We start from the raw sequence: 17,062 nt of genomic DNA, 5'->3' as shown, positions 1-17,062 counted from the left end.
CTTGGGACTTTATCTGCGGCCACGCATCATCGAGCTTGCCATTCTACACTCTTCAATCGCAATCGCTCAACGATTATAACCATGCGTCTCCCTCGGCTGTGCGCTTTGGCGCTTGCGGTGGAATACGTCCATGGCTACCTTGACACGACACCTTTCTTCATGTTCTCGACATCAGAGTACGGATGAACCCTAGGCAGTCGCCATCCACAAGGAACTAACTGTGCACCTTGTAGACTCCTCAATCCAGACTCCCAGTTACAATCGGCCGACGGCATCGTGTCGAATGTCGCGCTCTCCCTAACCTCCTGCCCTTCAGACTTCTACATCCTCGTCTCACAGCAAGGCGTGAGTGGCCGAGATTACGAATCCATAAAGTCCACACCTGTCCTGGCCCAAGCATTATCAGCGCAATCGAAGAGAGGCGTTCGAAGCAGCATGGTCGTACCAGACGTTGTCGGATCCATCAACCCCTCAAGCTGGATCGAACTGCTGCAAACAAAATGCGGCGTAGAAACCACCGAGATTGACGGTTCAACTGGCGCCATTCCTGCCACGATCCCGTCTTCACCACAGCTTCTCCAAGTTGCGCTTCCTGCTCCTTCAACCTCAAGGAAGCAGGACCTTTCGAGTAACGATGCCTTCTTCGCCTCGATTCTCGACTTGCTGCCTACGCAGAATTATACCGTTCTATACATGACAACACGGGCTGTCGACAGCGGGCTCGCGGCACAGCAGGTCGAACCCACAGACTATGATATGAAGTCGCGGATTCAGGAATCAATGCATATCGGTCTGAAGAGAGATTTGGGTCTCCGTGCAGGCAACAAGACTGAGAATCAAACCATGATCGACGGGCCGTTGTTTGATAAGTATCAGTTCTTTACGCCAGGTAAGTCCTCAACCACACTGGATCTCACCGGAGCGAACGATGATTGCTGATGCTGAGTAGGCATCTTTATGGGCTTCTTGGTCGGATTCCTCCTGCTTTCGATCCTGTACGTCGGAGTTTCAGCGTTGGCCTCATTGCAAGTTACGTATGCGGCGTTCGATAAGGACATGGGCCAGCTGGCGGCCAAGAAGCAGCAATGAATGCCTGCAATGATAGATGCGGCTTGTTGGGCAATTGTGCTTGTCGTACAAAAGCATGCTCGGCGCCGATGCGCCGTTGATCTTTTCCTAGAGAAGGAATGTAAAATATAGTAATGGTTCATGTCATGACTGCCCAGCATGTTTGGCACGCTTCTTTCACTTCTTCATTGGGTCACGGTTTCAGCTCAATTGTGCAGCAGGTTGTCGAGGTGTCAAACTATTCTCTCATTACTCTCTCAGTCTTACATGCTGGCAAGGAAGTTTCGAAGCTCGGCGTTCATCTTAGCACGTTTGGTGGCTCTGAGAGGAGCATACTGTGAGTTAACGGCCCTACCCATCAACTCATTCCTTCATTCACGGTTGAATTCTTCCGCTTCACCCCACTTCACTTTCAGTACGACCTTCTGCAGTGAAGCTGAGCTACCTTCAAGCTTCGTCTGCAAACCGTCGGTCATGGTGCTTCCCTCCTTTTCATGCCTCCCTCCCGAATTTCGCTCACCATCCAATCTTCTTCCTTCGTCTCCATATCACCTGCGGGCCTCCTGTCTGACATACTGCTTCTCAGGCTGTGTCAAGCCACTATCGCTGTCGCCCTGTTCCATTCAAACTGAACAGAGCCTCCCGATCGTTGATCCAGGCAAGCTGAGAAGGATGCGCCGTCAGACGAGCCCACAGACGTGCCTAACAAAGCACTAAATTGCACGGGCGATCATGCGGTTAATGCGCCATGGGCTGACGAGATCAAACGTCTTCTCATCCAACCAGTGAAAGAAAAAGCCCTGAGTGCGATCGAAACGCACCTGCAGGCCTGGCGTGAGGGGAGCATAGATGAGGTGGCCTTCGAGGACAGGATCCGCGCAAGCCTGTTAGATGTCCGACTAACTCGGCAGATGCAAGATACACTTGTTCAGTCCAAACAAAGCGCGCAAGTCAATCCTGGCCAGGATCCCATTTTGGAAAGTGCCCGAAAGAGACGAGCGGATTCCCATGGTGACATCGATCGTCCCTCGAAGGCAGTTCGTGGGAACGAAGAGTCCGGAAGCAAATAGGGGTTGGTACGAAGTTGCAGAAGCCATGATGCGACCAAGCACTTCGGCATTGAGGCAAACGGGTGGAACATTCAATGGGCTGAGTAGAATGGAGAATCAGGGTTATTGATGAGCCGATGAGACTAGGAAAGGAGAGATTGGGACGGCCTGATATGCATGGTTGCTATGGGATCATCACGAGGACGATGCAGCTTGAAGGCAGAGCTTTTCAATTCCGGCGTCAACATCGAGAGATACGGCGGGGCTCATGATGAGCTACGGCCATTGTACTACAGCGTATGCTAATTCGGGCTATTCACGCAGGTCGGCTGACGGAGTTAGCACGAGAACGAGAACACAATGAATACTTAAACCCAAACTTAATGTGGGCATCTCCTCGGTTCTATCGTGGGGACTCTCCTGCTACCAGGCATTGAGGCCCTTTTTTGACATATGCATTGTGGTTCCCTCGTTACTCCCTTCGATATCTGCCCTGCCTGCAGCTCCAGCCAGCTGCTTTGGGATCGAGATTAAGTGCTCTAATACAGCTCATACAGATCAGATATAACGATACGGATCGCGCAGGACAGGGTTCCACAGCGCCACCGCAGGGAAGTAAGTTGTTTATGGACGCTTTCAACGGTCATTATATGCCGTGATTCGCCGTCACTAGACTGCGCGGACGAAGGACCCGTGCGTGGGTGGAGGAAGGGGCTACGCAGCCTTGCTTAGTCATTGTAGCGCCGTCGTAAGTCAACTATCACCTAACTACGAGTACAAAGTAGAGTGGATCACTTTAGCTGCCGTGTCATGTCAATTCTGCTAGATCTGAACGCAGGGCAAGCTCGTGTGAGTGAATAGAATACTATGTACAGTAACTAAGTAACCGCCTCGTGGAAAAGGAATTGATCTAGGTCAACTTTGTCCGCAAATATCGCGGCGAGCTCTATCCCGCAGGCTTGTCGTAGTACTGAGTGAAATCGTGCCGGAGGATATTGAGACCCTAATTGGTGAAAGGTTAGCGCATTTCTTCTTTCCACCACAGTTCACGCGGTGTCAGAGATATGTAAGCACTCACCAGGCACAACTCGCGAGCGAGATTCTTATCCGTCTCGGCCTTGTGGCACAACTGGAACAGCGGGTCGTTTTGACCTGCCGTATCTGCATCTTGGTCATGGAGCCGTTTGAAGTTCTCCCGGGAAGATGGATTGATGACCTCTTCCCAGATCTTCCGGCGTATGTCGGCGTATTTGTCAAGGATGCTGTCGCTGGCCAGACCTTTGTGGATGCCGTGGAGGCAGTCGAAGAGACTTCCTACATCGGCGATGCCTCCTGTGAGTCCTAGGCCTCCGCTAGAGATGGGGGGTATTAGCAGGGGGCGTTCCGAGCGGCATAGAAAGGCTGGGAGTCGCCCTCCTGGAAACTTACAATGGGTTGCACAGATGAGCCGCATCTGCGGCCAGGATGAATCGGCCGACGCGGAAACTCGGAGCGCATCGTTGCTGCATCTTGTACGGGCTGATATTGACGATTTTGTACTCGCCAGGTTTGGGGGAGCCCGGGAGGAGTTCTTGGTATCGCCGAGGCTGTCTCTCCAGGTACTCCTCGTTGGAGAGCCCGGCGACTTCGGCATAGCTGACCCGGTACAAGCCGTCGTTGGTGATCTTTGCTACCATATGCCAATTCGTTGGGTGGATGAAATAGTTTGTGTCCGAATACCCGTATTTTGGGAAGTCGTAGTATACCTGAAGAGATGTCTGTTAGCTAATGCCGCGTTTGACCTATTATCTAGGGTTCCAATAAGAGAAGGCGTGGCATTTACATTTGTCGCAATGATTTGTGCATTGAGCGTCTCGCCGGGATAGTTGAGGTCTCCAAAGAGCGACCGCCTGACTTGGCTGTTGGCACCGTCACATCCGATGATGTAGTCTGCTTCGTGCTTCTGGTGGCCTTCGGGCGTCTCGACCATCACCCACGCCTTGTCGCCGTCCTGGCCTATGTCGACGACTTTGTGGTTCCATTGCACCTTGGCGCTCGGCTGAGCCTCGAGGTGGCTGTAGAGGATCTTGCAGAGATGGTTCAGAGGCAGGACCACCATTCGGTCTTCCTCGGGCGTGATGACGTCGAAGTACATACTGGCTACGGGCGTGCCGTCCGGTTTTCGCCATGTGAAGTCTCGAGGCATGTAGCCTGCACTGGCGACGTCGTCGTACACACCTGCCCGCCTCAATTCCGCCACGGCGGGTGGTGCATAGTGTGCCGCTCGTGGCTGCTCGCTGACAGCTTTGTCGGCGTCGAAGAGTTCGACGTTGATGCCGTTCTTGGCCAGGAGTAGGGCCAGGAGAAGACCGCTAGGTCCGGCGCCGACACATATGACCTTGGAAAGACCCATGTTTGACCGACTCCCTGGGAAGCTGTGAAGTCACGAGCTATGCGGCCGGAGGTTGGTACTTTGCAGGGAGCACCCTTGAATGCTTCAGTCTCGAGAAGATATATCCCCAGGCCCAGGCTCCACGGATCATGAGACTGAAAAAAATGCACCCATATTGCCCAGAAAAGTGCGGGGCATACAATAGCTTCGAGGACAGGGGATGTGGAACAGGTGGGGACGGTGGCATTGCTCTTCTCGCGGTGTTGAGAGATGGACGCAAAAGGATTCCCATTCACATTATACTGTGTGTGCTCTCGTGATGCTGGAGGACTGCTGCTGCTTTGCTGGGATCATGTAGATGCCCGATGCTTTCATGTGTGACGATCACAAGTTTCAAGTTCAATATGACAGCCTCGTCGCGGATGAATGCAACTCTCATTCCCCGCGGGTCCAGATCCGTGGGGGCGATCCGCCCGGAGCCATGGTTCGCATCAACCAAGCTTACCGTGTCGAGGACAAGGAAATCGATGGTCGCGTACGGAGTAACAAAAAATTGATGGTCGCATAACTTTGTCTGGGGTACATCCAGAGACGCTTGAGCATGTCCTCGTAATCCAGAGAAATCCAGTCTACTTGGTTGATCTATGAAAGGCCGATGCTTCATCTAGGCCCTCCGCTCACTTCGTGGGGCCCCGCCAAGGGAGACACGGAAAAGCCACGGTCAGAGCTTGCAGGATACGGCGGCCGAATGAGATCAACGTTGGCCGATATGGGAGTCAATTCTTGCGTATCCGTGGTGTGGAAAGGTTGGTGACTTCAGACAAACAACTGGTCAGAATGGCTGGAGCCTGAAAGACTTTTGCTCGCTGCCTGAGGTAGGCTGATCGGATGCGCGCAATGCTGACTCTCTCAGAAACTCTAGCCTATTGTCATAGAAAAAAACATTCCAGAATCGATCGATACCAGGATCCATGACGAAGCGGATTGGATGATCAAGTATGGTGGCTGAGTCAAGCACACGTGAAGCATCGTACGAATCGTGAAGGAGACGAGGCTACGCTTGCGAGATGACAGCTTTGTGTTCCGAGCCGCATTGTATGCTGACCAGCTTGAACCCCCAGAAATAATTCGAAGTACATTTCAGTTCCGAAGAGCATGCCCGTTTTCGCTGTCTTTGGCCATATCGGTACTACACTTGCGAGTGCCAATGACGCCTTCCTGCAGATACAGCCTCGCAATAAGCGTCCGCAAGGCCATCCATCTGGATGAAGGTGGGACTGATGTCTCGCATGCTCAGGCGTCCTTCAGGCGAGTCACTATCGACGACAGCCCTATATATTCAAGCGCAAAGAAGTTATGATGGCTTCAACGTCCAGTCCGATTGTCGACATACCATTGCCAGCATTTGAAGGAAAGAGTTTTTAACGATGCGGACATCCGTATCCCGATCTTTGCTGCTGGCGATTGCCTCGCTTTCCGGGGGTTATTCTGCACATGTTTCGCGGCGAGGAAGTTCCTCTGCGTCACCCTTTACTAGTTATTCGCCCGCATTCGATACCATTCTTGGTACGGGCCCTAAATTGTCGGTGGTCTTCAACCAGAGCGAACGACTGTTCTACGAAGGAGGCATATATCACCCTCCCACGGATTCTCTTTTCACGGTCAGTGATCGCATCAGCATATCTCCGGGCCGCAATGATTCCGCACAGGTGCTGGTTCGAGTCGCCAACGTCCACACTTGGCCATCCTATGAGATTCTCAATCTGACATCGATATCCAACCCAATATCAGGCGTTCGCTACCAAGGCCAAGGCGCGAATGGGACCGACGATCTGATGGCTTTCGTCGCCTGGGGCAATTCCAAGAATGATCCTCCCGGTGGCTTGTATTCAATTAGCCCTTATCCACCATACGAGGTTAAGCCCCTTACCACAGCCTTGGGAGTGTACCATTACAACGCGCCTGACGATGTCACTGTTCTACCTGATGGAACCATGTATTTCACTGATCCGACATACGGGTACCAAGAAGGCTTGCGGCCCGACCCTCTGCTCCCCAACCAGGTCTATCGTTATGACGCGGCCACCAATACCACGCGAGTAGCTGTTGATGGCTTGGTGAGGCCCAATGGGATCGCGCACTCACCGGACGGGATAGTGCTGTACATTGGCGATACAGGCGCACGTACTGGCGATGGATCGCTCGATTATCAGGGACCAAGAACAACGTACGGCTTCGACGTTAAGAACGTGTCTTCTGGAGCTGGTGGCTCTGCAGGGCCGTTCGTCACGAATAGGAGAGTCTTCGCGATGCCATATGACCTCGGGGCGAATGATGGCTTGAAGACTGACCTTGCGGGTAATGTGTGGGGTTTGAGTGCTACCGGAGTCTTTGTTTGGAATGCTAGCGGCGACTTACTGGGACACATTTCTGTACCGACCGAGGATGGTGGCAATATTGGGTTTGGACGACCAGGAGAGCTGTTCATCAATGGCGGGAATGTGCTCTATAGGGTGACCATGGATGACAGCGTCATTGGGACGGGAGTCTGGTTTGCATCTGATGCCGGAGCGCCATCACAGGTTTCTGGGTGAGCAAGTGGGGAGGAGCAGTTGAGATGCGAGGCGTTTTGCGGACGAGGCAGCCTCACTAGCCTCCGTTATGCCTCTAATTTGTACCCATAAGCCACACGAAATCAAGCTCCCGGCATTCGGGTATACCTAAGTTAGTACAACCACACACCTAAGCTTAGCACGACTTGGTCACCGCTACGGGGATGATGGGGGATAAATGATGAAGCGGTCCACCCCAATGACGCCCCCAATGTCCTTCGTCTGACTGGGCTCGCTGGATACTAGTACTGGTCATCTGCCGACGGTCTCAAGTCATGAAGGCTTGCCATGTGGACAAAGCTGACTTCCCTGCAACAGGGTGTGTACAACGTAGCATCTGCCGCACGGCAAATGACCGATGCCTCCCCCTGCCGGATGAGCATGAAGGACCAAGACTTTTGGAAGCCCACGAAGCCTCTGGTCGACGTCTTCTGCATGTCTTAGCGTACCTCGACTTCCTTGGCCACACGTCAACGGCTGCAACACGCATCAGAATCACTCTTCCACTCGTCCAGCAACGAACCTCCGCTGCAATGCCTACCGAGCCTAACCCCCAAGAGGAAGGACGTGATGATCAAGCAGGGGTTTCTCCAGCGCCTTCCCCAGCCTTGGGCCGTGACCTGACGTCTTCTATTCGCGTTTGGCCAGGGATGATCACCGAAGCGATTGAGGAGAGCAGGCATGCCCACCTTCGTGGCATGGCCGATCCCACCAAATTGCGGTCTTGATTCCCTTTGTGTGATGCTCCCCGATCGTCCGGTAGCATTTGCAGAGAATTGGATTACTTATAGTCATTCGCCCGCCCTTCAGCTTACGGCGCGTCTCAGACAATAGCGCTCTCGAACAGCTTTGTGGCTATGGCAAGCACTGAAGTCAAAAAATCTGCCCTGGACGACGGCCAGTCGCCATCAGACCGGTCGCCCTCAATGACGGAAAAGCATTACGAGGATGGCGTTCAAGTGCCTGTCATCGACATACCAGACCCGGACGAAGGTTTGACTGACGAGGAGGAAGAAGATTGTACGGATTTCCCCCCTGATGTCTCTTGCAGTGCAATACTAACATCTTTTGCCAGGATCGCAGGTTGTTGTGGAAGCTGGATTTGCAACTGATCCCCTGGCTCACCCTTTTGTACCTGATTGCCTTCCTCGACCGTACGAACATCGGCAATGCCAAAATCGATGGTCTACAAGAGGATCTGAACATGACCAGCAACCAATACAACAACACACTGACCATCTTTTTCATCTCCTACTCGGTCTTCGAACCTTTGACCCAGGTCTTGCTGAAAAAGTTCAGACCTTCAATCTTCATTCCGGTCATTATGGTGGGCTGGGGCATTTGTATGACATGCATGGGTTTGGTGCATAATTACTCTGGGCTCCTGGCGACGCGATGGTTCCTGGGGCTGACTGAAGCCGGTCTCTTTCCTGGTAAGCATACCTTCTGACAGGTTCTGCCATCTGCTGATGGTCTGACCGTCTAGGTGTCAACTACTATCTGAGTTGTTGGTACAAACGATCCGAATTCGGTGTCCGAGCAGCCATCTTCTTCAGCGCTGCAGCTCTTGCCGGATCTTTTGGTGGTCTGCTGGCCGCTGCTATCGTGAACATGGACGGTGTCGGTGGGAAGCCCGGTTGGGCCTGGATCTTCATTCTCGAAGGGCTGGCCACCGTTGTGATTGCGGTGATCAGCTTCTGGGTGGTAAGTGATTCTCAATCCGGCAAGGTGCACGTGGTCTGAGTGAAGTCTGAGTGAAACAGGTCCATGACTTTCCCGATGATGCCAAGTTTCTCAGTGACTCGGACCGCCGCAGAGTCATTCGCCGCCTTAAGCTCGATCAGCAATCCAGCGCTGAGCACGAAGAGTTCAAACTCGACTACCTCTGGGCCAGTTTGAAGGATTGGAAGACGTACACAGGAATGGCCATTTACATGGGCTGCGACGGCGCACTCTACGCATTTTCCCTGTTCCTCCCTACAATCATAGCGCAAATGGGCTACAAAAGCGTGCATGCTCAGCTTCTGAGTGTTCCCCCTTATGCTGTGGCTGCAGTTATGACTATATTCATTGGTTTCGTGGCCGATAGGACGGCGTGGAGAGGTGAGCGAACTCGGTGATTCACTGGGCACGTGACCCTTCTGTTAATGCTTGCAGGCTATTGTAATATGGTCATGGCACTATTCGGCATCATCGGTTTCGCAATGTTGCTGGGTTCTGGTTCGCCACATGTTCAATATGCTGGGACTTTCCTCGGAGCGATTGGCATCTATCCGTGCATCCCGAACACCATCACATGGACCGCGAACAATGTTGAAGGAGTGTACAAGCGTGGTATATCCCTAGGATTTGTCATCGGCTGGGGAAACCTGAATGGTAAGTATAAAGGGGGCTACTAGTAGTTGGGTATTTTGGTATGCTAATCGATCACTGTCAGGCATCGTTTCATCGAACATCTATCGAGCCAAAGACAAACCACGATACAAGCCTGGCCATGCCGTGGTGCTCGCATACGAAGCACTATTTCTGCTCGGAGGAAGTGTGCTTCAACATGTCCTGCTTCGGAGGGAGAATGCCAAACGCCGCAACGGCGAACGTGATCACTGGGTTGAAGGTAAGACGGATGCCGAGATCGAGAAGTTGGGAGACAAGAGGCCCGACTTCATGTATACTTTGTGAAACGTCTACGAGGTACGCATTGAGCAAAGGTGGAGGAACAAGGGGCACCCGCCATGGGAGACGTGGGCCTCGATATTATTATGGTGGGATTGATGCCGAACGTTTCTTGGCCGCAGAATATGGACCCAGCAACACACACTATGTCTCGAAGGTCTACGCAGTTACGATGCACCCCGGCGCTTCTTGCGTGTCTTAACGATCTTACAGAAGTAGATCGGTCCCCAACCCGCGCCCTGCTGCTGATCCGGTAAAATCATCCACCCGTGTGTAGTTGGCTCTCCAATGGCCCATGTCGTGGGGACCACCTCGACTTTCCAAAGTTCCGGTTGCGGCTCTTCATCGTTCGTGGGATGTCGGCTGCCTTGTTCGGCTTCTTCTTCTGCTTCTCCATGGGATTCCCCATCTTGGTTGTGCGCGCCGGTATTTCGTCGTCGTCGCGCAGCAGCTTCCTTGACGCGTTTGCGGTTTTGTTTGTCGATCACTTTGAGCATGTTTTCGACAACGCCGTCGTTTTCGTACGGAGAGATCGAGCACGTGCTGTAGACGAGCGTGCCTCCGAATTTCAAAGCGTGAATGGCGTTGACGAGCATTTTGAGTTGCAGATTCTTGGCGGTTTTGTCCGAGCTGGATGGAGACCAGTTGAGGAGGTCTTTGTGCAGGTTGGATGCGGAATCTTGTTTGTGCAACTGGTGCAGGACGTGACGTTCGCTCGAGCAAGGAGCGTCCAGGAGGATCTTGTCGTAGGTCTCGGGGCGGAAACTTGAGTCCAATGTGGCGTCTTTGCCCATGATTTGGATGATTGATTGAGAGGATGAAGATGATGATGTCGAGGAAGAAGGCGATGGCGGGAGAAGGTGCGGTGGCACATACTCGTCAAGGACTACTCGGAGCCGCTTGCGGCGTTGGAAGTCGAGTTCGTTGACGTGGAATCTGGGTATGATTCGGGATACTGTGGTGGTCGTGGTGGTCGTGGTGGTCGTGGTGCTGCTGCTGTCTGCCAGTAGAGAGGGTGCGAGGTGGTTCAGCATGGCTAGGGTCTTTCCGCCAGGGGCTGCAGTCATGTCGAGGATGGTTTCATCCGGTTGGGGGTCGAGAGCGAGGACAGGAAAGATAGAGGCAAAGTCGAGACAGTAGTAGTTTTTGAGGTTGTGGGCGTTCTTGGACGGAGGTGGAAGAAGATAGTCTTTTGTGGAATGCGATTGCTGTTGAGGAAAATGATAGAGACGGAGACAAGTGGTTGAGGGTAGCCATGGAGCAGCATCTTCCAAGAGATCGGGGACACTGTGTTGTGGAGAGACCAGAAGACTGGATTTCTGGATGGCTTCGTTCCAGGTTTGGTCGGCGCTGGGAGGACTCGTCGAGGTCGAGGGAATTTGCTGCTTGAAAAATGGCTCACCATGGAAAGTGTTCAACAGAGCAGCATGTCTGGTCGGCTTGAGGAGTACTGGATATAGAGTGTCCCATCGATGTTGGGTGTTTTCTGTTCCGGGTCCCAAGGTGGGAAGTGTAGATTCGTCGCCAGACTTCTGACATGATGGAAGGGCAAGGGGAGTATCAAAGTACCCCTTGTAGGTGTCCAAGAGCTTTTGCCTGAGTAGTTGGTATCGAGCCTTCTCCTTCTGGGTCGCCTTCACCATATCTTTTGATTTGCTTGGGAAGGATGAATGGAAGGGCCTGGTATGGGGGCTAGGGTACTTCAGTCCGACCAGTCTGCAGGGAGTACAGGGATGGTGCTATGAAGTCCAGCATCAATCTGCGAATTGGCCGCCTTAATTCTGCGATAGTGGCCTCAACCTTCTTTCCATACTTCAGGCGGTTATACCGAATACCAGGAAGTTTTATGTTGATATCGCGAATTAGGGAGCATTGCAGCAAGAATACTGCTGGTCATGTGACACGTCCCTCGGGCGAAGCACTTGAGCAGGGAAGCGAACATTTGTAATTCCATGTCCAAGACCACGACGTTCGCTTCGGTATGATATTGCGCGCCAGAAGCCTTGCTCAGCACTTTGGGTGCGCATTAAATCTAGGGATTGAGGGTGTTGAAGGGCTGCGTATGTGCTTCATGGATCCAGGAACGGGGTACAACTGCCCACACTACCCAGAATTACATCGATCAGAGCACAACATCTCATATATCCAGCAAACAAAGACAGAGCCTTGAAGCACCATGCTTTTGAAACTCTTTGAGAGTCCGATGCTGGATGCAGGACTCTACTCTGGGGAAGGAAGATGGATACGTTGACCAAATCTGTCACCACTGCTCTACATGACATGCTGTTAGTGTCTCCAGCACGAGAGTCGTAACGGACGACAGATGCTGTCGTAGTTGAACAGCTGAGATGTTGCGATGGCAAGTATCGAGGAGATCAAGGTAGGTGAGTGAATGAATACCCTCATCATCCCTGGATGAGCAGGTTAGCCGGTGATGGCGGTGTTGTTCATCGTTCTTTCCAGAATGAGTCCTGACTCAGGCATCAACATCATCACAACAACACCGATCTGGATGACAACCACTCTTTCTCGCCTCCTAACAGTCGTACATCTCCTCTTCATTCTCTCGTCCTTTATCCCTTCGTGCACCTCATCTCTTTCTAAGTGCATCATCTCCATTGCATACCTGAGCTACCTTCTCAAATGACTTTCACCAAACCCTCAGACTGTCTGCTCAAATACCCTTCAATGGAGCGACAGGACCTCAATCAATCCCAATTGGGCAGTTTCAAGTTCACTCCTGTCGACAACATTCCATCTGTTTCGCCTGTTGCCATGCAATATTTTCCAGCGAACATGGATCCTGCGGCCGCAACCTTCATGCCGAGCAACACAACGTCCACCCTACCCAGTCCAACTCTCTCTGCACCCCGTTCAGTGGTACAGGGCTCGAGCCTCGCTGATCCTGCAACGATGAATCAGACTTTGTGTCTAGCCTTGGCTAACGAACAACAAGCTCACAACGCCACCAGATTAGAACTCAACCAGGAGGTTCAGCGTTGCTTGGAGTTGGAAGCGCAGATCAAGAAACATGTGCAGCAGATCGCAAGCTTGACTGTCACTGTCAACAACCTCGGAGCCATCATCAAGCACAATATCAACAAAGACAATCACACTGGTACAAAGACCGAAAGAGGAGGAAGTGTCGCAGAGGATGAAGAGGACACTGCTGTGGCATCATCCGAAAGCATTCCATCTGCCCCTCAGCGCATCGTTGTCAAGATGCCGAGCACCTTTGAAGGCGAGCCAAAGTGGTCGGTGAATAAAGACAATCCGATCTTTAATGACGATGAGGAGATGTGGCGCGTGTGCGATGGTGCAACCGCAGAGTGGATCAGGAACAGCCCCTTCCCGGAACACCCTGTCCGTTACCTACCAGAGAAAGCTGTCGGTTCACTCAATGCCTATCGCACCGTCATGATTGATGAAATTCCCTTGGGAACTACTTTGAAGGATGTTCTCGAGGTGGTTCGTGGTGGCACTCTTCAGTCTATTCAACTCTTCCCTCCGATCGGTCGTGTCTGCCCGTACATGACGGCACGAATTGTGTTTGTCTACGAGGCATCCGCTAACGAGATGTACAAGCAACAGGAAAATGCTCCGTTCATCATCAATGGCGCGCCAGTCCGCACCTGGAAGCCCACTGATCCCACCTATCCCTGCAGTGCTGAGGTCGAGGAAGCGATGTTTAGCGACGAGCAAGCTACGAGAATCGTGCTGATTGGCGAAATAATGGACGACAAATTTGCCATGCTTGAGCCAAAGATGAAACGCTTCAAGCTTGATCATGCAGTGATTGAGTACAGCTGGACGTTCGATGGTTATGGTTCCGTTGAATTCACCGATGTCAAGACCGCAATCAAAGCCATGAAGGAACTGAAGAGAGACCATGATTTCGTGGGCGCTTTCTTCCGCTATGATGATGACTACACCAGACGCGCCTACTAGTTGCGTCGAGCACAGAAGCAGGCACCACTGGATGATCCTCGTTGGACAACCCTTCTCAGCTTTGATGACTGATTGAGTTGGCATACACACCAGCCCCGGTCGCAAATGAATGATGTGTGAGTTAGCAACAGACATGCAAGAGAACAAACTACTCGATAGCAGAATGATCAGTGTATGCCAATTACCTTGCTTGCACGTTCAGACGACTTCGGCCCTCCTGCCACTTGTGCGAAGAAGGCCCACCGAGTACATGCTAGAAAGTGCGCTGCTCGTCGCCCAACAAAGGGGGGCGACTATCATTGCCCAAATTCGTGGCGGGAGCGATTGATTTCCGGCCATTCAGTGTCTATTGATCATCTTTGCCCTGTTTAAATTAGATCCATCGTACAGAAACAGTAGAACAAACGAGGGAGAATGCCCATTCAGCATGTGACATCCACGTCGAGCGCAGTTATTAGGACCCAGTTAAAGGGCCAATGCGGATAATTCTATGTACGGACAGTACAGGCCTCGCAGGCCTTCGCACAATCATGGCTTGATACAGAGGGAGGCGTAGCGACGTCTCACGCCGTCGTTGGGGACTGAATAAGCCAAGCCAATATTGATCTGTGTAGACGTAGACAACCCTATCCAAAATGGAAAAGAGTCTCGCCCTTCTTGGACTTCTTCCCCTTCTTCTTCTCCGTGGCACCATCTGTGCCATCGTCGCCCAACGCAGCCGATGTCGCCGCGGCAGCTTGAGCCGGTGTGGGCGTCGTGCCGCCATTTCCCCACGCATTCACTGGCGTAGCAGTCCCCGAGCCGGCGGGTGAACTGCGACTCGACGAAGTCAACCAGCGAACCGAGCCGCGCGTGTTGAAGCCTGCCATCATGGTGTTCGGCTTCGGGGCGGCAGGCAGGGAAGGGAACGTATCCTCCGTCTGCCGCGGAGGAGCGGTGTTCTTGCTCGACGAGCCGACGCGCGATGCTGCCGTAGGAGGCGGACGAGAGATAGGTGTTGCACCCATCGTGGTGTTGGTAACTTGCGGCGCAGACGTGTTGCCCCAAACGGCCTGCTTCGAGCTCGTTCCTGCTGCTGGTTTGATTGCCCGCCCATTGGTAGCGCTCAGTGCAGGAAATGGATCACGACTTGTGCCAGCGGAGAGCGCGTTGCCCCATGAGCCTTGTCTCGAGACCGCGGAACGAGATGATTGAGCGGTGCTTTTCTTCAGTGTGAGGACGCGACGACCGCCAGTCGCGCCGGCAGCACCGCTCGATACGCCCGGTAAAGTGCCGCTAGGGCCGGGAAGACTGGGGTAATCTTCGTTGATACTGCGCCAGTTGTTCCATGCTTGAAGAAGGGATTGGCGCTTGGTGTCGTCTTCGTAGAGATCGGCCAGCTCGCGGATCAGTTTCCCAAGTTCGGTGCTTGGACAATCGAAGAGAGAAAAGAATGAGTCGATGAGGTCGGTGGCTGATATGGTTCCGCTGCGGTATGCGGAGACGTGCGTCCGGAATTGGGAGAGTTTGGTGGTGTCGTTCTTCAACAGAGTGGTGGCTCGTTCAGTGACGGCTTGGTGTCGCAATGCCCGGGCTTGTTCTTGAGGGGTCATCTCTGCAGTAGATACTTGTGGTGAGTCTACTCTGAGGTTTTCGATGGAAGGTAAGGTTTGAGGTTGCTGTGAGGAAGATGGTTGAGGGCGGGAGGCAGACGAAGGTTGGGTGAGCTGACCGCCGAAGGTTCGATTGGAGACAGACTGGGAGCTCTGGATGGCTAGTTGTCTCTGATATGCCACCTCTGCTCTACTCAAGGGTTGAGCGCTAGATATGGGCAATGGTTCAGCATTCGGATCTCGGCCTCTTCCACTGCCACGATTTTCTCTTTCTCTTTCTCTACCACCCCGCCGTTGTGGTTGATATGGTGTTCGGATATCGAAGCCAGAAAGATTGACTAGACGGGCGTCTCTCCTGGCATCTTTCGAGAGGCCGTTTGGATGCTCTGCCAGTTGATGTGCTTTTAGATCCATTTCGGATTCGAACACATTGGTCTTGTTTGCTTGACATTCAGCGTCCAGGCACACGAAGTGTTGTGCTCCGAAGTGCTTCTCCAGTTCTTGGTAGTTCAGATAATACTGAGGATTTCTGCCTCCATTTCTTCTGTCACATATGTGACATCGCTCGTGCTTCTCCCGACAGTGGGTATACAGCTCGTCGTCTCCATAGAATCTCTGCTTGCAGAAGCCGCACTCTGGATGTCCCCTAAACCCAGACTGATCGACTGCTCCAGGGTTATCGTCTCCGTATTTCTCGTGCTTTCGAAGCTCGCCGAAGGTGAATAACTCGTGTTCGTGGGTGAACACCTTTTTGTTCCTCGTGCAAAGGTCGCACATCATCTTCCCGTGCTTGCTTTTGACATGGCGGTGGAGGTCCGGCCATCCCAGGCACGCAACATCACAATCCCTGTCAGGGCAGTTATATCGGAGTAGGAGGATTGTGTCTTCCAAAATGATATCCTTCTCGTATTTTATGCCCAAATTCTCGTCGATCTTGACGAACTCGCGGTCGTTGAATTCTTCATAGCGTTTCTCGGCATCGTCGGTAAAGATCACGAATGGCGCCTCTGTCTGAGAACTTTTAGCCTAGATCAATGCACAAAGGTGACCAAAGAGTACTTACTCTGCAATGAGCACAGGCTCGTGTCTTGTAGAGAGCCCTCAATCTCAGAGAGCAAATATGGCAAGTCTGGTGGTTGCAGGGTGCGATCGAGATGTGCTCGATTGGACTTGCACATATGAAACACACCTCCGCGTCTTCCACGGCCACCTCTTGCCCGTCTCTTTTTGCTTGAGGGCGGATTGTGTCGCCTTCTTCTTTCGAGGCAGCTCCGGTCAGGCGTGCACCGGAGCCGCCTCCAGGTGGTCGTCCTGAGCTGCCTTCCGCTGTGGTCTCTACAGATCGAGTATTAGACGCATTGTCGCGGGTATGGCCTTGCCCTCGGCCTCTCCCTCTTCCCCCTCTTTGACCTCGGTGGCCTCTGGATCCAGAAGTGCGTCCGCGATCGTCTGGATAATTTTGAGATGCGCCGCGATTTGGTCGACTACCTCGCCCCGCGTTGGGACGGCTCTGAGACGCGTCGACGGCAGGTGCGGCTTCCGACATGGCGTTGTCTGATCAGATGAAGTATATTGTGCAACAGGATAGCCTGCAAATTTTGCTGTTGGTGTATGATGTTCAACGATGACTTCACTGACGAAACTCCAACCGAGATCAACAAAGTCGCAGAATTGTGGTGGGGTAATCTAACTTAAAGAGCCCCTGTTTTTAGGGGACCGCCCATAAGAATAGCTGCAATGACTCTTACT

General features: G+C 52.7%; 7 protein-coding genes across 7 annotated transcripts; 4 read left to right on the top strand and 3 right to left on the bottom strand.

Moving 5' to 3' along the window:
* The first annotated feature begins 22 nt into the window (after window positions 1–22).
* Window positions 23–1,416, top strand: PV05_09547 (uncharacterized protein). The gene is made up of 3 exons (XM_013455889.1): window positions 23–176; window positions 234–889; window positions 950–1,416. Exons 1-3 carry the CDS (start codon window positions 82–84, stop codon window positions 1,087–1,089), a joined length of 891 nt encoding a protein of 296 aa, XP_013311343.1. The 5' UTR covers window positions 23–81; the 3' UTR covers window positions 1,090–1,416.
* A 1,424-nt stretch (window positions 1,417–2,840) lies between these two features.
* Window positions 2,841–4,614, bottom strand: PV05_09546 (uncharacterized protein). Its single transcript, XM_013455888.1, has 4 exons — window positions 3,940–4,614; window positions 3,546–3,862; window positions 3,196–3,469; window positions 2,841–3,120 (listed from the first exon to the last, which is right to left on the bottom strand). Exons 1-4 carry the CDS (start codon window positions 4,507–4,509, stop codon window positions 3,064–3,066), a joined length of 1,218 nt encoding a protein of 405 aa, XP_013311342.1. The 5' UTR covers window positions 4,510–4,614; the 3' UTR covers window positions 2,841–3,063.
* Window positions 4,615–5,905: 1,291 nt separating this feature from the next.
* Window positions 5,906–7,177, top strand: PV05_09545 (uncharacterized protein). The gene has a single exon (XM_013455887.1). The coding sequence runs from the start codon at window positions 5,916–5,918 to the stop codon at window positions 7,080–7,082; it is 1,167 nt and encodes a 388-aa protein (XP_013311341.1). The 5' UTR covers window positions 5,906–5,915; the 3' UTR covers window positions 7,083–7,177.
* Window positions 7,178–7,557: 380 nt separating this feature from the next.
* PV05_09544 (uncharacterized protein) lies at window positions 7,558–9,922 on the top strand. The gene is made up of 6 exons (XM_013455886.1): window positions 7,558–8,120; window positions 8,176–8,533; window positions 8,587–8,804; window positions 8,864–9,203; window positions 9,258–9,476; window positions 9,538–9,922. Exons 2-6 carry the CDS (start codon window positions 8,305–8,307, stop codon window positions 9,777–9,779), a joined length of 1,248 nt encoding a protein of 415 aa, XP_013311340.1. The 5' UTR covers window positions 7,558–8,120; window positions 8,176–8,304; the 3' UTR covers window positions 9,780–9,922.
* On the bottom strand, window positions 9,846–11,602 carry PV05_09543 (uncharacterized protein). The gene has a single exon (XM_013455885.1). The coding sequence runs from the start codon at window positions 11,414–11,416 to the stop codon at window positions 9,941–9,943; it is 1,476 nt and encodes a 491-aa protein (XP_013311339.1). The 5' UTR covers window positions 11,417–11,602; the 3' UTR covers window positions 9,846–9,940.
* An 814-nt stretch (window positions 11,603–12,416) lies between these two features.
* PV05_09542 (uncharacterized protein) lies at window positions 12,417–13,721 on the top strand (the record flags this gene model as incomplete). The annotated part of the gene is made up of 2 exons (XM_013455884.1): window positions 12,417–12,653; window positions 12,696–13,721. 2 exons carry the CDS (start codon window positions 12,417–12,419, stop codon window positions 13,719–13,721), a joined length of 1,263 nt encoding a protein of 420 aa, XP_013311338.1.
* Window positions 13,722–14,115: 394 nt separating this feature from the next.
* On the bottom strand, window positions 14,116–16,952 carry PV05_09541 (uncharacterized protein). Its single transcript, XM_013455883.1, has 2 exons — window positions 16,377–16,952; window positions 14,116–16,324 (listed from the first exon to the last, which is right to left on the bottom strand). The coding sequence occupies exons 1-2, from the start codon at window positions 16,857–16,859 to the stop codon at window positions 14,348–14,350; spliced, it is 2,460 nt and encodes an 819-aa protein (XP_013311337.1). The 5' UTR covers window positions 16,860–16,952; the 3' UTR covers window positions 14,116–14,347.
* Between the last annotated feature and the right edge of the window lie 110 nt (window positions 16,953–17,062).

This window comes from Exophiala xenobiotica (genome assembly GCF_000835505.1).
Source record: "Exophiala xenobiotica strain CBS 118157 unplaced genomic scaffold supercont1.6, whole genome shotgun sequence".
Lineage (NCBI taxonomy): Eukaryota > Fungi > Ascomycota > Eurotiomycetes > Chaetothyriales > Herpotrichiellaceae > Exophiala > Exophiala xenobiotica.
The sequence above is the reverse complement of the archived record's forward strand: the minus strand, read 5'-3'. Positions and strand labels throughout refer to the sequence as shown.

What these genes read in the sequence shown, in the direction of transcription:
- PV05_09547 (XM_013455889.1), top strand. Translation starts at nt 82, where the DNA reads ATGCGTCTCCCTCGGCTGTGCGCTTTGGCGCTTGCGGTGGAATACGTC. An exon ending in TTCATGTTCTCGACATCAGA is followed by an intron (nt 177 to 233) that starts GTACGGATGAAC and finishes TGCACCTTGTAG; the next exon opens with ACTCCTCAATCCAGACTCCC. An exon ending in GTATCAGTTCTTTACGCCAG is followed by an intron (nt 890 to 949) that starts GTAAGTCCTCAA and finishes GATGCTGAGTAG; the next exon opens with GCATCTTTATGGGCTTCTTG.
- PV05_09546 (XM_013455888.1), bottom strand. Translation starts at nt 4,509, where the DNA reads ATGGGTCTTTCCAAGGTCATATGTGTCGGCGCCGGACCTAGCGGTCTT. An exon ending in GCTCATCTGTGCAACCCATT is followed by an intron (nt 3,470 to 3,545) that starts GTAAGTTTCCAG and finishes CCCCATCTCTAG; the next exon opens with CGGAGGCCTAGGACTCACAG. An exon ending in TCGCTCGCGAGTTGTGCCTG is followed by an intron (nt 3,121 to 3,195) that starts GTGAGTGCTTAC and finishes TTCACCAATTAG; the next exon opens with GGTCTCAATATCCTCCGGCA.
- PV05_09545 (XM_013455887.1), top strand. Translation starts at nt 5,916, where the DNA reads ATGCGGACATCCGTATCCCGATCTTTGCTGCTGGCGATTGCCTCGCTT.
- PV05_09544 (XM_013455886.1), top strand. Translation starts at nt 8,305, where the DNA reads ATGACCAGCAACCAATACAACAACACACTGACCATCTTTTTCATCTCC. An exon ending in TGAAGCCGGTCTCTTTCCTG is followed by an intron (nt 8,534 to 8,586) that starts GTAAGCATACCT and finishes CTGACCGTCTAG; the next exon opens with GTGTCAACTACTATCTGAGT. An exon ending in CGGTGATCAGCTTCTGGGTG is followed by an intron (nt 8,805 to 8,863) that starts GTAAGTGATTCT and finishes TGAGTGAAACAG; the next exon opens with GTCCATGACTTTCCCGATGA.
- PV05_09543 (XM_013455885.1), bottom strand. Translation starts at nt 11,416, where the DNA reads ATGGTGAAGGCGACCCAGAAGGAGAAGGCTCGATACCAACTACTCAGG.
- PV05_09541 (XM_013455883.1), bottom strand. Translation starts at nt 16,859, where the DNA reads ATGTCGGAAGCCGCACCTGCCGTCGACGCGTCTCAGAGCCGTCCCAAC. An exon ending in GAGCCTGTGCTCATTGCAGA is followed by an intron (nt 16,325 to 16,376) that starts GTAAGTACTCTT and finishes AAAAGTTCTCAG; the next exon opens with ACAGAGGCGCCATTCGTGAT.